Source organism: Salmo trutta, chromosome 2 (genome assembly GCF_901001165.1).
Source record: "Salmo trutta chromosome 2, fSalTru1.1, whole genome shotgun sequence".
Classification (NCBI taxonomy): Eukaryota; Metazoa; Chordata; class Actinopteri; order Salmoniformes; family Salmonidae; genus Salmo; species Salmo trutta.
Window position 1 is genome coordinate 72,281,916 of NC_042958.1, and position 20,299 is coordinate 72,302,214.

The following is a 20,299-nucleotide window of genomic DNA, read 5'->3' on the forward strand; positions in this document are numbered from 1 at the left end:
CAGTAGCTATAAAAAGTGATTGAGTAGGCTGCATAGATTTCATGACTAGAAGCTCAAAAGACGAAAACGTCATTGTTTTTTTTTTGTAAATTGAAATTTGCTATCGTAAATGTTAGCAACACCTCCGCCTTTGCCGGATGCACGGGGGGTATGGTCACTAGTGTAACCAGGGGGTGAGGCCTCATTTAACACAGTAAATTCATCAGGCTTAAGCCATGTTTCAGTCAGGCCAATCACATCAAGATTATGATCAGTGATTAGTTCATTGACTATAACTGCCTTGGAAGTGAGGGATCTAACATTAAGTAACCCAATTTTGAGATGTGAAGTATCACAATCTCTTTCAATAATGGCAGGAATGGAGGAGGTCTTTATACTAGTAAGATTACTGAAGCGAACACCGCCATTTTTAATTTTGCCCAACCTAGATCGAGGCACAGACACGGTCTCAATGGGGAAAGCTGAGCTGACTACGCTAACTGTGCTAGTGGCAGACTCCACTAAGCTGGCAGGCTGGCTAACAGCCTGTTGCCTGGCCTGCACCCTATTTCATTGTGGAGCTAGAGGAGTTAGAGCCCTGTCTATGTTCGTAGATAAGATGAGAGCACATCTCACAAAAGGTGTGAGATGTATCAATCAATACCCTGGAGCAAAAGATTTATCTGGATGTTGTGGCACAACTAAGGGATTATTTTTCTCTAATTTAGAAATGCATCTCTTTCTCACATGGTCAACGGAAGCACGGGGTACTGAAAAAGTGATGATGCACATATGACACATGTAATGCTATGATGGCTGTTGTGACAGAACAGAAAAGGCCCATAACAACAACAACAACAACAACAAAATTGATTGCACTGCTAAATCTAAAGTAAGGGGGCAGTATACCAGCCAATCCGCTAGGCTTGTAATCATATTATGGCATGATGATATGACCAGGCGCGTAAATATTAGAAACAGATCAATTTGACCCCTCTAATAATATACTATGAGGATTTTGATGGATTGAAAATGATATTCCCACCGTAGCTACTGGCTTTCTGTGGCTTTACACTACACAGTACTAGGCTAGTCAATTCTTCATTTTTGTTATTGGAACCCCCCCACTGCCAATTATGCTTGGTTTGGTACTAGTTTGTGCTTGGTTTGGTACTTGTGGTTTGTTTAGGAGGCTTGTAAGGAGAATGGAGACAAAACAAAACCCTTAATTATGTGGGCTAACTTGTAACAAATAAAGAATTAAAGTCAATTCATAAGAATGATATAGAAAATTATATTTTTCTAATTGAGAAGGGTTCTATTGAAATGTGACGAGCGAGAAACAAGTCATAATTGGTAATGGTTATATTGGGCTCAATTTTGTGAGTTCAAAGACAACTTTGGTAGTAATATGAATTTTGAAACAAGTAGTGTCTAGTAGGCTACAGAATTAGAGAAGGGCTGATTCTCTGAACCTCAGACAATAGGCTCAAGCAAACCTGTTTCTCTCTTCAGTCAGAGGCAGCCTGGCTGTCACAGACTCTGACCAGAAGCAGCAATGTATCCTCCTTAGTTGTTTAGAAAAGAAATGTGTATGCCAAAATTGTGGGGGAAAGCAATCATCATATTTATATAGCCTAATAATAAACCTAAGAAAACTTTCAGAACCACCTTTATATTTTATTTCAAATGAGAAAATCTACAAACATAATCTCTTTATTGATAGAGATGCATGTGACGTTGCACAGCAGTAAGCTGGTTTATTTATCCTTCATTAATTACTTCTTGATTTCAGTATGGAAGGGAAACCAGGGTAAAATGTATTCTTATACCATATTTTAGTGTAACATTGTAGCAGTTCATTCAATTGGGAGTGGTAAGGGGTGAGTGGTAGGATGTTCCCCCATGATGAAAGGGGGTCATGGCTGAAAAAGTTTGGGAAGCACTGATCTAGTTAATGATTAGTACAAATAGAGATGGGTATGTTTCACCATATTCATTGTATCCACTATGCTGCATCAGTTGGGCTACAGGTAATAATGCTTATTGCTAATAACACACCAGTCTGATAATGTTGTTAGGCTCATTTGTGGAGAGGTAGATTATATTGTATTGGTGTTCCCATCATTTTATTTTCACTAATTTTGGAGTAGAAAAGTCACCAGGTCTGCAATCAGTCCAAATGTAATGTAATGCAATGTAAAAATTAAGTGGAACCTGTGCTGTTCTGAATAACCACTTGAAAATCGGAGAGGGGTTGGGTTGTGGGTTCAACATGCACCAGTACCCTTCAAATACGTCACTCATTGCTTTACGCAATACCCCACCACACTAGCAAAACAGAGCAAATGTAAAGTCTGTTGAAAAATGTTGAAGAATGTGTTGTTCAGTACAAGCCATTACGCAAAATACAGTGGTTCCTCCTTCAAAAGTTGTGAACTTACACCACGGGACTTAAAGGTAATTTGTGGTTTAGTATGGTACCCTGCATCACCACTTCATTGCTTCAGACCAGCGCAAGGGGGAGTTAGTGCACTGATTATGCTTTTGGGTCCAACTGTGTCTCCAACTGACAATGAATGGGTGACATAAACCTAAATCGAAACGGATAATTGTGCACAACTTCAGTATTACTTACTATAACTGTTGTTACACTAAGGTTTTTATTATTTTATTTTGTTAGGATTATTTTGCTCTTACTGTAGTACTGTAGGCCACTCCCAACTGGGTCACGTTGTACAGCGCCTGAGTGTTGCAACGGTCTAAGACACTGCATAGTGCAAGCTGTGTTACTACAGATACTGGTTCAATACATGTGCTGGCCTCGACTGGGAGACCCATGAGATATTTGTAGGATTTACATTTTTCTCCCGCAAAAAACAAATCATTCTAAATGACAAACTGGCTTTATTTACAAATTAGTAACAATTTCTCACCCCATGTTCAAAAATTGCCTTTTTCTCGCTCATTTTATGTTATTTGAATACGAAATCATCTCCAAAATATTTAAGGGGCAGTGCACTAATAATAGAGCTGACTAGGGAAACGTTCCCGCTGTTCTGTTCTTAGTGCCAGTCTGCACATTCAAACTAAAACAATGTAACTAATAATGGCATCTTTATGCTTTTGTTAATAAAATAATGATAAAAATACTCTTTCAAAATGCCAATGTTTATTTAGTTATGGATCCATTACGAATTACTATGGGAATTAATATCACTGAATTACAGAAATATTCTCCAATCCTCTGTATGTAATTATTGGCGGAGAGTCACATCATATTTTTCAATATACTGTAGGCCTACCGTAGGCGACATGAGTCTCACTAGTGTTGAGTAATGAGCTGTTAAAAGTTGTCTATGTCTTATTTATTTAAAGAGAAAATGTATTTAAAGAACTATTTCAGTACCATTTCACGCTGCTCTGAGACAAGCATGGGGACTCTTAGTGTGACCTTTATTTAACTAGGCAAGTCAACAAATTCTTATTTACAAGGACAACCTTCTCCTTCCTTCCTATCGGGGAATTGAACCCCAGACTCCCACAGAACATTGGATTCTTTAGCTAAATAGCCCAGTACTGTACTCCTGACCGTCACATTATACAGCACCATATTTTCCATTCCATCCTAACAGAAACCCAGAGGAATTTTAATTTTCCTTGGAATAGAAACACCAAAATATTAATCAAATTAATCCCAAACTCTAAAAGTTATTGGAAAGGTAGATACAAATTATTTGTGACATTGTGGTTACAATAAAGAATGCAAACAAGATGCTGTATTTTTATTTAGAGGTTTTCAAACACTTGTAGCCCGATTAGCAGGACAATAGACTTTTTATAGCCCGGCTACTGTAGGTGTGAACATCCCCTACCTGCAATGTATTCGATGCTTAAGTACTCTGAAGTGTTACATTTCTAACTCAAAACAGCAGTACTGTATTTCTTCATCAACATCTTTATGCTTTTGTTAATAAAATAATGATGAAAATACACTTTCAAAATGCTGTTTATTTAGTTATGGATCCATAATGAATTACTATGATAATAAATATCAGTGAATTACAGAAATACTGGAACAAAGTTTTCTAATGAAGGTAAATAAATTGTTGCTTACTGGAAAATACTCTTTCAAACACACAGTCATATTGTACAGCGCCATTATGGCTATTAGCAGGGCTATATTTTGGCCTTTATGGGCGGCACACAATTGGCACAGCATTTCTCTCCCTCTAAAAATAGAAATAAATGTTTTGGCCTTTACAAATATTATTTTGACCTTTATTCAGATTACCATTGTCCTCTTTTGTTTTTTTAACGAAATAACCTCCAAAATATTGTTATATATTATCAAGTTGATGACACAGTCATATAGCCGGCACCTACATAAAGCTGAGTGACTCACTCACTCATGGTTTTGGATCAAAATAAAAAAGTACCAACATTCTTTCTGATAGTCTTTAATAAAGAAATGTTTCGGCTATCCTGACCTGGACACCATGTACAGTATTATACTAGCCCATTAGCAGGACAATATACCTTTAACAACACCTCTCTGTATTTTGATACTTTGTGGATGGGCTCTCCCGCAGTGCAAAATGCGTTGCTGCAGATGCAGATTCGATACCCGTGCCGGCCGCCACCGGGAGACCCATGAGGCTGCTTTTGGTTTTAATTTAGAATCCTCCAATCCTCAATATGTAATTTTTGGTGGAGAGTCACGTCATATTATTCGATATACTGTAGGCCATCCATAGGCGACATGAGTCTCACTAGTGTTGAGTAATGTGCTGTAAAAAGTGGTGTAGGTCTTATTTATTTAAAGAGCATATTGAAGTTAGAAGCAATAGCCTAGAACTATTTTAGCACTGTTTCGCGCTGCTCTGAGACTAGCATGGGGACTGGTCTCGATAAATCAATGAGATTTTTATTTTCACTTAAACTCTGTTTGGGTATTGGTTAGACTAGAATTAAAAAATGATGGTACAGAAATGTTACGCTCTTTGTGTAACCTTTTTTTAACTAGGCAAGCCAGTTAAGAACAAATTCTTATTTACAAGGACAGCCTACTCCTTCCTCCCCATCAGGGAATTGAACCCCAGTCTCCCGCGTGCCCGCATTCTCTAGTACAGCCATTATTGAAGGTACTTGAGGTCACCGAGAAAGTCTGGGCATGGCCTGCTCTCCCTTATGTAAGGAATTAGGCACTTTCCTATGTTTACTACAATATGTATTGTAGGCTATGTTTACTTGTCAGACTGCACAGTAGCCTAATAAACAAATGGAGGTGGCTTATATCTTCAAAATGCTATATTATCAAAATGTAAAAGCATATACTGTACAGTACTGTATTTCTTCATTAGTGTCTTTATGCTTTCGTTAATAAAATAATGATAAAAATACTCTTTCAAAATGCAGATGTTGAGATTTAGTTATGGATCCATAACTAATTACTATGGGAATAAATAAAGTTGTCTAAGGAAGGCAAACAAATTGTTGCTTACTGGAAAATACTCTTTCAAACACACATGGTCATGTTGTACCGCGTCATTATGGCTATTAGCAGGGCTATATTTTGGCTTCTATAAAAATTATGTTGGCCTTTATTCAGATTACAATCGCTCACTGTCGTTAATTTGATAATGAAATCATCTCCAAAATATGGTTATATATTGCCTTCCCGCTTTGGACATCTATTTCAGCACCGTTTTACGCTGCTCTGAGACAAGCATGGAGAAATGTAAATGTTCAATTATATTCCATAATATTCTTAAAATATATGTGTTGACTGAATATAAGCAAGTGATGTCTGCTAAATAATGAAGTTAGGTTTCTCCAGAAATAAATCATTCTAAACAAACTGGCTTTATTTAGAAATTAGTGAGAATAATTGCCTTTTTGTCGCTCACTCTAGGTTAAATGAAAACGAAATCTCCAAAATATCGTACATTTTTAAACAAAGCGATTATTATTATTATCAATTCATTTAGAATGATTTAAAAGCCCCTTAGATATTCTCACAGATCCTAACGGAAAATGCCACTTAGATTTAGAATCCCCCAATCCTCTTAATGTAATCATTGGCGGCGAGTCTCTGCATTGAACAAAAATATTTGTAGATATACTGTAGGCCTACCATAGGCAAAATTAATATTGGTTACACTACAATTAGGGTGTGGAAATGTTATGTCCCTTAGATATTAATTTAGAATCCTCCAATCTTCTTATGCTGTAGCCTACTGCCGACCATCACGTTATACAGCGCCATATTTTCCATTCCATCCTAACGGAAACTCAGAGGGTTTGGTTTTTCACTTTTCTCAGAATAGAAACACCATAATATTAATCAAATTAATTAAGCCAAATTTCTTAATCAATCCCATGTACTATGTTATTACAAAAAAGGTTTTAAATTCTCTAGTAATGCCAATATGGGATACTATCAAATGCTTCTCAAAGTTGCTCTCTGGTGGTCAAACTAGCAGTAACTTGCATTAATGTAAAAAATGGCAGAAAATTAAGTAACTTGCCATAGAATGCTGCAGCAGCCCGCAAGGTGTGCTGCAGTATGACACAACTTTTAAAGGAGGAACACTGTAGCAAATGTTAAATCGAACTGAATGCACCCCAGAACTGACTTTCTCACAGTCGTTCTACAAACAAATTGTCAAGTACTTTCTGAACTGTTAGAGCTAGACCAACTGTTGAAAATAATTAGGAAATTATTGGGATTTCAGTTGTGGTTGGGATATATTGACCCAATTAACAGGAAAGTATTGGATGTATTTTCCCTTAAATATTCACCAGAAACAAGACGTGTGTGTGTGTGTGTGTGTGTGTGCGTGTGCGTGTGCGTGTGTGTCATGGTTGGGGTCAATTAGAAATGTCTGATTTTAATTCAATTCCATCAATGAATTTGAATTTAATTTGAATTGTCCACTCCCCTCAAGAAGAAGATTTTTAATTGAATTTGAATTGAAGGAATTGAAGAGAGTAGAATGTAATTTTAAGCAATTCAAACCAATTAAACTGAGACGTGAAATGTCAGTCTAATTCATTTGACAAATATTTTATCAAAAGGATATGCCACTCACTTATTAATGCAAATAATTACATATACCATTTCAAATATTAGTTTGATTATAACTCAAAGATGTCAAACAGTATTTATTTTTGTCATGAGATGTTAGATTGTTCCCTTCCATACTGCAGTGTTTGATCTAATACATTTTGGGAAATGTATTTTTTCTGATATTTAAAAACATGAAGGGAATTATTAATTATTATAGACAACCCACAACATGATCTTATAATATTTCCAGACCACTACAAAAATACTTGATTGTTTTAGGATAATACATTTTACAAATGAAATGTTTGAACCTTCTGCTACATGGTATTGTTAGCCATACGTGATGTCAAAATAAACATTTCTATGGTGTGTAGAATAAATAAGCCATTTGAATTTCATTGAATTCACAACTCAATTCAGAATTGACCCCAACCTTGGTGTGTGTGTGCAAACATGGCTGACTCTTTTTTGCGGCGGAATACCTGCATTGCAGTGGCTGTGCATAGCGGCCATGGCTCAGTCAACAGACAGAGCATTGTGTGTGCAGAGCAGAGCAGGGCTTGTACAGGGTCAGAATGAAAGAACAGCACATGGAGCTGAAAAATGTCATGCCACAGCCATTTATTCTTACCCAATTCAAAATCAAAGCAGGTACTTTCAATACTATCTAAAATATAAGAGTACCTGCAACAAATAACATGTTTAAATAACATGGATGAATGATGTCGATAGATAATGTGGTAATGTGTGATTTGTTCAATTGTAGGCCTATATTTATCTATCAACCTCCTTCACCCTTTTGTCAATTGTAACCAAAACACCTTTTTTTCACGGTATCCATATTTGTTATGTACTATATACATCAAACTTTTGAATCATTCTGATAATCTGTATAACAAAGCCTCATCAGAGTACAAATAATTAATTCCCATTCAACAAATGTGTAACGATGTCATCACTGTTGATGATTAACAGGAAGGAGTGGAGTGAGACAGCAGTGTTTACTTAGCTCCGCTCTGGTAGCTTATTGAACCTGAACCCCCCTGTCATGACACCTGCTCCTGAATATTATTTATATCAAGTTAGCACCGCAAGCTCCTGAGTAGCCTTGTCAGTGTGTATGGAAGCTGTATGTATGATGATATAGGCCATGATCATAGAGCCAATATATTTGGCAAAACAATAAAAAATCCTTACTGTTTATACAATAACCCAAATCAAGTACTAATCCAGGTGATTTTGACACATCTCTCTCCATCTGTCATCTTTCTTTCTTGGAAAACAAATGCTTTTTTTTGCTGTGATTCTGAAGTTTATATGTTACCCAAACAAAATGGTTCTTCAATAATGGTCTCTCTGTGACATCCAGTAACCTCATATCTCTTTCTCTCTCTCTTTCTCACAGTGGCCCCCACATCCCCTAGTCTGCGTTCAGAGGTCTTCAAGCCTTGCATCGATGACAAGGACCTGGCCTTCTGCCTCAACGAGGGCGAGTGCTCCATCATTGAGACAGTAGCAGGAGTGCACAGACACTGCAGGTGAGTCTCTCGGTGTGTGGGGGTGTGTCTGTGTCTGTATTAGTTCACTGTGTCTAACTTGTCCTAGCCTGAAGATTCAGACCTTACGGTTGCAATAATTACATATTCCCTGTGAGGTCTGAATGGCAGGCTGCCGTGATCAGGATCAGAGATCCTGAGTTTTCCGAGATTGCTCGGAAAACGTACCTCAATCCAGGGATGGGAGATGGTGCTGTACTCATAATTATCCCATTATCCAAAATGATACATCAAGAAGATTGAAATACTGCTAGTTTTTAATTAACCCTCTACTGCACACATACTTTTTTTCATAACAAATGTTTTGAAGATTTAAGCTTTCTGATAATGTAGCAATAATAAAAAATGTATCTTCTACCCCCCACACAAATACGTTTTTTTTTGTTGCCTCATGGAAATGCTGTACCATACGGGTACTAAATCACCAAGGAAAATCAGATATTTTCAGAACATTTATTAAGTGAAATATAGCAGAAACAAGCCCTTTTTTCATAAGAAAAGGAAATGATTCTGGCATCCATTCTTCCTCGCTGTCACTGTCCTCAAGCTCACTGTCCTCACTGCTCGATTAGGCTCCTTTAGCCCTGTGTCCATTGCCTGTGAATGTCAGTGGATATGTTGGCAAAAACATTGACCAATGCATTAAATTGCCCTGACAAGTAGCATAACTGCACAACGCTGCCCTGAGGCAACAAAAATAAAACTGTTTTTTAATATATACAGTATATAAACGAAATATCTTCAAAACCTATCAAATATGCTTCATTCGAGATTCCTACAAAAGTACAAGTTATTATTGTCAAGTTATCTCTATATAAACATGCAAAATAATTAAATGTATCTTACCTTTCACTCACAACATGCGCTCACGTTGCTCTGCTTCCTGAAAGAAGGTTCCTACCCCAACTCATAAACCATACTAACTTCTGTACCTCATTGGATTTTTTACAGATTGTTACATGCATAAAGTCATTTATAGGATAAAAAATATATTTATAATTATATAGGGGCCAAAAGGTTTTCTGTTGCCCGAGGGCAACGATGTGCAGTAGAGGGTTAAACTGCCATTTTCGTCAGCATACTAGGCTAGCTAATTCTAAAGCAACCCATTGGATTCGACAACACTTCCGGTGGCTACTCACCCCAATGCTACGTGTCACATTTTCATGGAATCCAATGGGCTGCTACAGTATTAGCTATCATAGCATTCTGGGGAAAACAGCCATTTAAATAAAAAGAAGCAGGTTTCCATTCAACATTTTGGGATAATTAGGAGTACAGCAACATATTTCATCCCTGGATTGAGGTACGTTTTTCCAGCCATATACCACGCCGGGCTCTGGCAGTTTACATTCTGGCATAGCACCGCTAAACTTGTCACTGCTTATTTCAGAAGATGTTTCGGTCGACTTCTTTATGGTATTAACTCCAATGTGGATATTGGGTGACCTGGTGGCACGACAAATGCACAACTATATAGTTCAATTATACCTCACCCTCCCAAGGGAACTTCAATGTTGTATTAGGTACATAAAAGCAAATTAAAATCACACATAGCAGTGCAATACATTGAAATAATTAAAAAGAGAACATGTATACCGTCACCCAATACAATAGAATATAATGCAATGTATCAGACACATCTTCCTTGTCGTGGCAAAGTGGAGCCTATTCTCTTCTCTCCTCTTCGCTTCTCTTCCCCACTAAGCACGGACCCGTCTTTTGGACATCTTTTTTTGGTACTGTCCGGACTGGCCGTCTTCTTTTTTTGGTGTGGTCTGGTCCACAGATGTAGAATTTTGGCCCGGTCCAGACAAAATCTGAAACAATCATAGACGATTGGTTCAGATTTTGTTCGGTCCGGCCTTGATTTGGCCCAAACTTAGACGTCTATGATTCACAAGTTTGGACAGCACAATACAGTACAGTAGAACACAGCAGAGTACAGTACATTACCGTACAATAAAGTATAGATTAGTACAGTAGAGTATAGTTTACTCGAATGTACTCTATTCTACTGAACTAAACTGTAATGTACTCTACTGTACTGGACTGTGCCGTACTGTACTGTACTGTGCTGTTCAAACTCATGAAACATAGCCTAGAAGTCTATGATTGGTTCAGATTTGCTCTGTTCTGGACCCTACTTGTTTGGGGGCAAAACTCATTCAATTAATACCCAGCATGCTTTGTAAGTGTTAGTTTTTACATTTTGGCCATTCAGCAGATGCTCTTATCCTTATGCATTCAACTAGGTATATAAACAACAACCTATCACAATCATAGCAAGAAAAAAACATCTGTTATTGAGAATGGTATTGTAGTTGAAGTGGTCTGTTGTTTTCAACTATAGGGTGGACAACTTTGAACATCATGCCAGATTTATGTTCAAACACTATGTTTAAACTTTCATTCAGATCCGAAAATGACCCTCATTTTCACTTCCGGAAAATACGTCTTTTCAATGTCCAGAAAATACATATTTTTACTTTTCATTCAGAACCTAAAATTTACCTGACATCTACATCTGGAAAATATGTATTTTTGATGATTTTCTACGTAATTTGCATACTGTGTCTCTTCTATTCAGCTGCAACAAAACACAAGCTGCTAGTTTCACAGCTAAACCTACTTAACGTAATTGATAAGGGATAGACTGGAGCTGTGCTCCGAGTTTCATCATGATGACTGGTGCGGTTGCTCAAAACATTACACTTTTGTGACAGACCATCTCTCCAACCACACTCATGGGTATAATTAACGAAGGGATCCGTGGTAGAGAGGAAGGACAGGGGGGACTTAACCCGAGGACTAGTCCGCTTCGCAAGTGCCAGTGTTTTGAAGCAATGATTACAGGTTTCTCTCAAGAGCTTCTATTGAATGGTTATTTTTCTGAAGAACTGGATAGTAAATGGTTCTAAATACATGGGACCGTGGCGGTATAATAGCGGCTTTCTCACATACGGAGCTCAACTGTTGTACTATTATTGTTGTGAATTCCTGCTTTTGGAAATAACAGTAAAGAGGTTGGAAAGATGATAGTGAAACGTGCCGGTGCCTAACACTGGATGGGTCTTCCACCAATCACAGTTTGGCCGCATCCGAGCATCTCTGATGACCATATACGCATTAAGTCAAAGATAATTTAATCAGAGAAAAGTCCAATAGGATGCCAATATCAACCTTTTCTCTTGTTTTCTCCGACCCTGTTTAAACGTGTGGGGATAGATGAAAGGCAATACTTTATTTTCTCTGGAATGACTTGATTTTCAAAAACATGGTCATTATGGATGTTGTTTCAAAGCCTAACACAATGAAATTGACAGTGCTTTCTAAGGTATGATAATTCAAAACACCTGTATGCTTATGCATAGGCCAAAATATGAGGCCAAGCCCGAAAATTATTGTGCCATTATACAATACATAGCCTACCGCATATTACATGACAGAAAAATAGAAAACAATACTGATTTACGATATCTTTAATACATAATTAGCCTACAGTTATAGTGAATTTGTATTTGGTTTTGAATAGCCTAATAATAGGGAGGTCATTTTTTATATTTTCAAAATTGATAGGCTTACACATTAACATTAGCTCTAGAATATCTCACCACCGTGTGTTTCAATCTTCTCCCCTCTCTCCTTCATTCCAGAGAGAGGGGCTGTCAACAGTTTAATGAAACATGTTTCGTTGTGAAAACATATTACTATAGATGTTACCAAGCAGATTGCACTTGGTTTCCCAAATGAAGCACTGGGTAGCTGCAGGAACAGGGTTGGAGAGCCCATGGAACACAGACTTTGGGCGGAATATAACCTGTTCCCAGGCAAAATAACCGGAGTAGCCTATCAACATGAGTGAAATGAACCGGCAGGAAAGTGGCCTCCATTCGAGTGTATAAAGATGACATGTCTTTTTTAAATTGAGAATAGTCTGATGGGTGAAAATATGATCACTTGATAAGACAACAGCATGTGCAGCCTGAGGCAAGGAATGTGTAGCCTGAGGCAAATCATCAATAGCCTATAGTCGCATCATGCTGCCCATATATCTTTTGATTGTTAAGGCATTCTATGGATTGTACCTAGCGTATTGGACCTGTTTCAAATGATCACTTTTACGCTCAACATAGCCACTTCATATGCACACTCGTTCTAGAATGGGAAAAATATTCTTTCTATTTTATTCAGCTAAGTTCAATTATATTCTTCTTACTATTAATCATAAAATATAAAATAATGGCAAAGGACTTATAAGCATATCTTGTCTGTGTCGCGCCCTGACCGTAGAGATCCTTATTGTTCTCTGTGTTTGGTTAGGTCAAGGTGTGACTCGGGTGGAAATATCTATGTTTTAAAACGGTCAACCGAATCGTTTCTAGTCATCTCTCATTCTTCCAGGCTTTTTCTTCTTTGGACTTTATATGGGGATTGGCATCTAACTTTCATATTTACATTGACGACCAACCGAACTCAGTTCATCTTTCAATCACCCACGTGGGTATAACCAATGAGGAGATGGCACGTGGGTATCTGCTTCTATAAACCAATGAGGAGATGGGAGAGGCAGGACTTGCACTGCCTTTAGCGTCAAAAATAGAACTGACTTCTATTTTAGCGTTTGGCAACGCAGACGCTCGTTGGCGTGCGCGAGCAGTGTGGGTGCAATAATTGAATAACATGTATATTTACATTTATTTTGCAACGCTCGCGCACATGACACGAGCGATGTGGTCAGCATGAAAAGACGTCACTATAATGTCTGGTGTACTCGTAATAACTGTCAACAATTGAATAATTGACCTGTCAGGTGGTTGGGGAAGGTATTACGTTGACGCGACAGACATTCATTGGGATTGCAGATCTCTCCGTCTGCTATCTAGGTCGTCTGGCTCACTCTACTGGCTTGCTTCATATGAGGAATTTACATGTAACTTTTTTGTCATTTAGCAGACTTGAGTGCATACATTTAAATTTTTCGTACTGGTCCCCGGTGGGTATTGAATCCACAAACCTGGCACCATGCTTTACTAAATGAGCTACACGGGATCACGGGTTTACTGTTCTCGGTGTATGTGTCAAATCCTCAAGTCACACAACAGCATAAGGTAGCTCTTTCCTTACCATTGCTATGGTAACCTCTCTCTTCTCATTAGGCTGTCAGACCAACAAGAGAGAATGTGTGCGCATACATACACACACACACACACACACACACAAGCATGCTACGACATGCTGACAAAAGTCTCAGTATTCAACATTAAAACTGTGCTTGCTGTTTTAAGTAACTCCCGTTTCATGGAGCAATGCACTCTTTGATTTTGAAATATGCCTCTATTCTGTTATACATTCATGTCTGTTTTTATATGTGATAAATTGCACATCATTCAAATAATCCCAACATAATTTAAATGAATAAGTCTCAAATTAAATAATAGATTGAAAATATGCATATTCGATTGATTCATAAGCAAAATGTCGTCAAAGTGTATTAGGGCACCATAACGGAACATTCTTATATTTCTAGCTTCTCATTGAATTCATGAGGGATTCTAACTGAATATACTGACACCTACAGGAGACAGCAGTGCTGTATGGGATTGTGCTTAAGATACAGCACACTGTCAATGCATTTTGATCTTATATTTTTAGGGTGAGCACTATGTTGCTATTCCAATGAACACACTGAAATCTACTATGCAGAGACAAATGGGTATGCGATTCTGTTGGCCAATACATTCCTAAATATCTTGGCGTGTGTATGTGTGTGTGACTACATTTATATGTGCATGGATCTTGGTGTGAGAGGCTGTACATATTTTATTTTACACATAAATCTACAAAGACTCAACATTCACACTCATTTTGTCTTTCATTTTGCAAAATAGTCCGAACTTATAGTAGGAAAGAGGTAAGGAGAGTAGAAGTAAGACATTCTGAATATTTAGTGAATAAATCATTTTCTGTTTTAAAACCCAGGTGAAAATCCGACAGCAAGGAGTGGTCCCACTAACAACAACGGTGATGACAAATGACAGAGAAATAGATATAACACACAGGCATGCATGCACACACACGCACTTGCATGCACAGAAACAGACACACAGACACACACACTCACACAGAGGGATCCAGGAGCCCCTGACAGCAGTATTAACAGGATCTGATATTAATTATATTAATGAAGACATCTTCACTTTTTTTTCTTCTTCGCTTCTCTTCCCCCTTCTTTCTGTGAGGATCCAGTTCCACAATTAAATTGTCACCGCACCATCAGACCTTGACAGCTGCACTAATCCATGTGGCTGTCGCTCCTCAACTCATCCGTCCTGAAAGAAGAAAGTGTTTGCCAGGCTCGTAGCCGCTGCGAAGCCATACTCTTAGAAAAAGCTGTCTAGAACCTAAAAGGGTCCTTCAGCTGTCCCTATAGGAGAAACCTTTGAAGAACCCTTTTTGGTTCCAGGTAGAACCCTTTTGGGTTCCATGTATGACCCTTTCCACAGAGGATTCTACGTGGAACCCAAAAGGTTTCTTCCTGGAGCGAAAAAGGGTTCTCCTATGGGCACAGCCGAAGAACCCTTTTGTAACCCTTGTTTCTAAGAGTGGAGTGGGCCATGCTACATGGGAGAAACTATGCCAGCCACCATCTCTCCCCCACGCAATAAGACAGGGAACGTAATTAAGATTTGCGAGCAGCTAATCTCACAATTATATGATCTAATGTTGCAGCAGTGAGTGAGCCGGGGTTGGTTAACCTGGGCGCTGTTTGAGTATGGCTGAGTTTGATAGCCGGTGTGCTATAGGTCTCAGGAGAAGGAAAGTGTCGCAATCGAGCCGTGAGTGGTGCTACATTGTGATGCCACATGACTGGGAGTTGAAAGGCAGTGGAAGTGTGAAGGATTACATTTTCAATTTAGACGGATGATGTAGCACACCGGTCTCCAACAGGATGTGCAAGCTTTTGTTCCAACCTAGCACTAACACACCTATTTCATCTCGTCTTGTCCAGTCTAATTGCATGATAAGTTGCTGAATTGGATGTGTCAGTGTTGAGCAGGAACAATCAATCAATCGAATGTATTTATAAAGCCCTTTTTACAATAGCTGATGTCACAAAGTGCTATACAGAAACCCAGCCTAAAACCCCAAACAGCAAGCAATGCAGATGTAGAAGCACCATGGCTAGGAAAAACTCCCTAGAAAGGCAGGAACCTAGGAAGAAACCTAGAGAGGAACCAGGCTCTGAGGGGTGGCCAGTCCTCTTCTGGCTGTGCCGGGTTAAGATTATAACAGTATATGGCCAAGATGTTCAAACATTCATAGATGACCAGCAGGGTCAAATAATAATAATAATCACAGTGGTTGTAGTGTGTGCAACAAGTCAGTACCTCATGAGTAAAAGTCAGTTGGCTTTTCCTAGCCGAGCATTCAGAATTAGAGATAGCAGGTGCAGTAGAGATTGAGTTGAAAACAGCAGGTCTGGGACAAGGTAGCACGTCTGGTGAACAGGTCAGGGTTCCATAGCCGCAGGCAGAACAGTTGAAACTGGAGCAGCAGCATGACCAGGTGGACTGGAGACAGCAAGGAGTCATCAGGCCAGGTAGTCCTGAGGCATGGTCCCAGGGATCAGGTCCTCCAGGAGGGAGAGGGAGAGAGAGAGAGAATTAGAGGGAGCATACTCAAATTCACACAGGACACCGGATAAGACAGGAGAAATACTCCAGATATAACAGACTGACCCTAGCCCCCCAACACATAAACTATTGCAACAAAATCCTGCACACCCTATATCTCCATGATTGGAGTTGGAGATTTAATTGATAGACTAGATTAAGATAAGAATGAAACGATAATACTTTATTCGTTTTTTTCTGTGACTTTGGTGCATTTTTCAGATCTAAGTACAAAACTCTAAACTGATAACACGTGTAATGCCCACTATCTTATGTTAAGAACCTTTGATTGTGCATTCATTGGAGATTAAAGCATCTTTCACCCCTGAGTCATTCATGCAAAATCTTTTTTTTTATTCCATGAAAACATTTTGTTAAGTCACCAATTCATCAGATAATATTTAGTCATTTTAACTAATATTTAAATCCAATAGCAAAAATACAAGATACAATTTTCAAAACAGATCTTTTGAACGGCTGAATTGAAGGAATAGTAGTACTTTTCCATCTAGTATTTGTCTAGAACTTCACATGCTGCACTTTTTCAAGTTCACTGTAAACCACATTTTCTATCATTTGTGTCCAAGTAAGGTTGTGAACATGTTGAGAAATATGTCTTACAGGTTCAGCATCCTTAAACAGTACATAAATAGAACAAATCCTCATAAATAGGAGTATTGTAAAGCAATAGGCTACAGTAAAATAGTGTTTGTGTATTGTAGCACAGTATGTACTGTATATGCCATTTCTACCTCGTGCAATAATGAAACATTGTACAAGATCACCTTTTCTATGTGACTTGTAAACTCTCTCTCTGCTTGACAACAATCACCAGCTTACTGTGTATCAATGAAATTCAGATAATGAGTGGAATATATTGTTAAATACAAAACAGGTTGTACATTGTACACAACACCATCATTTCTAATTATTGTACATAATAACTCTTTCAGCTTTGTCCTATTGAAGCACACTGGCTGGAGGATCACAATGTAGTATTTACAGCCACATCATATGATTGTGCATTGTTAAAAGCACATACTTGAATATGTATGAAAATTGAAAATAATTTGGGGAGTGAATTTTGTGAATATAAAAATGTAATTAGAGTTTTGAAAAATTAGCCATTGTGGTGATCAGTTTAGATTTTTGTGCTGAAATGCATAAAAACTATTGCAAAAAAACTGTTCCACTTAGTTTTTATGGCCTACACAAAAACGTTCTGCCCTGAGTGCCATCACTACTTTACTTTCCTCTAAAGGCATCCGCATGCTTCCCATCTGAAACAACTCGGAACAGTTCGTGTTTAAATTATGATGCCATTGTATGACATTTTTGTTCTTTTGGCCATCATCAATGTTTTTTTTAGCTGTTTGTGTACACAGCAAGCCGAACATCGGAAGCCAAAGTCAGTTATTGGCCAAAAATAGGGATTCTTGATTTAAGTGTTTGTTGTCATCCACTTAAGATATACTGCACCAAACATCCTAGTTAGATGTAAAATTGCGTGACTAAGATCTCCTAGGATAAAATGTCAAAATGAATGACAGATTTCTTGAGTTATCTTAGATTAATTCTGACTATGGCCTCTCAAGATGGAAAAACAGTACTATTGCCACTATTTTCTCATAATTCAAGCAAAGATCTTTTCAAGCGAAAGTTGAAGATATGCGAGCACGCTCGTTCAGTTCGGCTACAGCACCAGCCAAACCGAAGCATGCGGAAGCCTTAAGGGACCATTCAAAAATTACTATTACTACCTGTGAGAGTAAATGTCATTCCTGTTCATGTTAAGTTTACATAATCCAAACCAAAAAAAATACTTTTTTTTTCTAGAACATTATCATTATTACATATTATAACAAGTTATACCACCTTATTGCCTCCCAACAATGGGAATTACATAAGCTTTTAGGAAACTCATACACTTCTATAAGCCTGACATTTACTCTCAGGGGTGGCTAAAAATAACTATCTCAAAGCCATGCCCCTACTAAACTACACCTCCAGTCTTCTGATCTGACCTGCTGGGTCATATCTCAATAACCCAACACCAATAACTAGTGATGTTACGTTTGATACAGGAACTCAGAGGTATGCGTCAAAATCTCTAAGCAGCTAACTTCGAAGCAGTGTGCTGATGCGTGTATCACTACATCATCAATGACGTCCAAAGCTCCATTTCATCGCATGCTTTTTCAAACCATTAAACAAAGCATGTAGGTCCATGTATGCTGATGATTCAACTATATACGCATCAGCAACCACAGCAACCACTGAAACCCTTAACAAGAAGTTGTAGTCTTATTTGGAATGGGTGGCCAGTAATAAACTGGTCCTGAACATCTCTAAAACTAAGAGCACTGTATTTGGTACAAATCATTCCATAAGTTCTAAACCTCAGCTGAATTTGGTAATGAATGGTGTGGCCGTTGATCAAGTTGAGGAGACTAAATGACTTGGTGTTACCTTAGATTGTAAACTGTCATGGTCAAAACATATGGATTCAATGGTAGTAAAAATGGGGAGAGGTCTGTCCGTAATGAAGAGATGCTCTGCTTTTTTTACACCACACTCCACGAAGCTAGTCCTACAGGCTGTAATTTGATCTTATTTTGATTATTGTCCAGTCATATGGCCGTGTGCTAAAAAGAATGACCTATCAGAGGGCAAATATTTTTTTAATTTACATTTTTTTATTTAACCTTTAATTAGGCAAGTCAGTTAAGAACAAATTCTTATTTACAATGACGGCCTAACCCGGCCAAACCCAGATGACCCTGGGCCAATTGTGCGCTGCCCTATGGGACTCCCAATCACGGACTGGCCTGGGGACACGCACCACCGGCTTGGTGCGGGGAGCCGGGATGGGCCGGACAGGACTGTGGACACGCACCACTAACCTGGTGCGGGGAGCAGAAATGGGCCGGACAGGACTTGGGACACGCACCACTAACCTGGTGCGGCGAGCAGGGACGGGCCGGACTGGACTGGGGACACGCACCACTAACCTGGTGCGGGGAGCAGGGACGGGCCGGACTGGACTGGGGACATGCACCACTGGCTTGGTGCGGGGAGCAGGGACGGGCCGGACCGGACTGGACACACGCACCACTAACCTGGTGCGGGGAGCAGGAATGGGCCGGACAGGACTGTGGACACGCACCACTAACCTGGTGCGGGGAGCAGGGTATGGGCCGGACTGGACTGGGGACGCCTGGCAGCTCGGGACAGTCTGGGCAGTCTGGCCACTCCGGCAGTTCAGGGCAGTCTGGCCACTCCGGCAGTTCAGCGCAGTCTGGCCACTCCGGCAGTTCAGCGCAGTCTGGCCACTCCGGCAGTTCAGCGCAGTCTGGCCACTCCGGCAGTTCAGCGCAGTCTGGCCACTCCGGCAACTGTTGACTGACGGGCAGCTCCGACGACTGTTGACTGGCGGGCAGCTCCGACGACTGTTGACTGGCGGGCAGCTCCGACGACTGTTGACTGGCGGGCAGCTCCGACGACTGTTGACTGGCGGGCAGCTCCGACGACTGTTGACTGGCGGGCAGCTCCGACGACTGTTGACTGGCGGGCAGCTCCTGCCCCGTCAAACAGCCCTTGTGCCCCCCCCTAAAAAATTATTGGGGATGCCTCTCGGTCTCCCTAAACTCTTCCATCGCCCTGGAAATGCTCCTCCTTAACTCGGCCCATGTCCATCCTTCCTCTTCGTTCCTCTGCTGCTTGGTCCTGGTTTGGTGGGTTGTTCTGTAACGATCGTCGTGCAGGAAGGAAGAAGTGGACCAAGGCGCAGCTGGGAGCGAACACATGTTATTTATTAAAGACTGAAATAACACGGTCAAAACAGAGAATAAACGTATCGTTACTGCTCAAAGACCAAGAAACAACAACCCACAAACATCGTGTGGGGAAAAGGAACTTAAATATGATTCCCCAATCAGAGGCAACTAGCGACAGCTGTCTCTGATTGGGAATCGACATAACCCAACATAGAAATACGCCCCAAAGCAAGGCTATAC

The 20,299-nt window shown here is 39.5% G+C and overlaps 1 protein-coding gene across 1 annotated transcript in view; it reads left to right on the plus strand.

Moving 5' to 3' along the window:
* nrg3b (neuregulin 3b) overlaps positions 1 to 20,299 on the plus strand; it is a 428,509-nt gene that overhangs the window by 213,575 nt on the left and 194,635 nt on the right. The window contains exon 2 of the mRNA XM_029714064.1: positions 8,457 to 8,589. Within this exon, the coding sequence (XP_029569924.1) occupies positions 8,457 to 8,589 (133 nt within the window). The remainder of the gene's footprint in view (positions 1 to 8,456; positions 8,590 to 20,299) is intronic.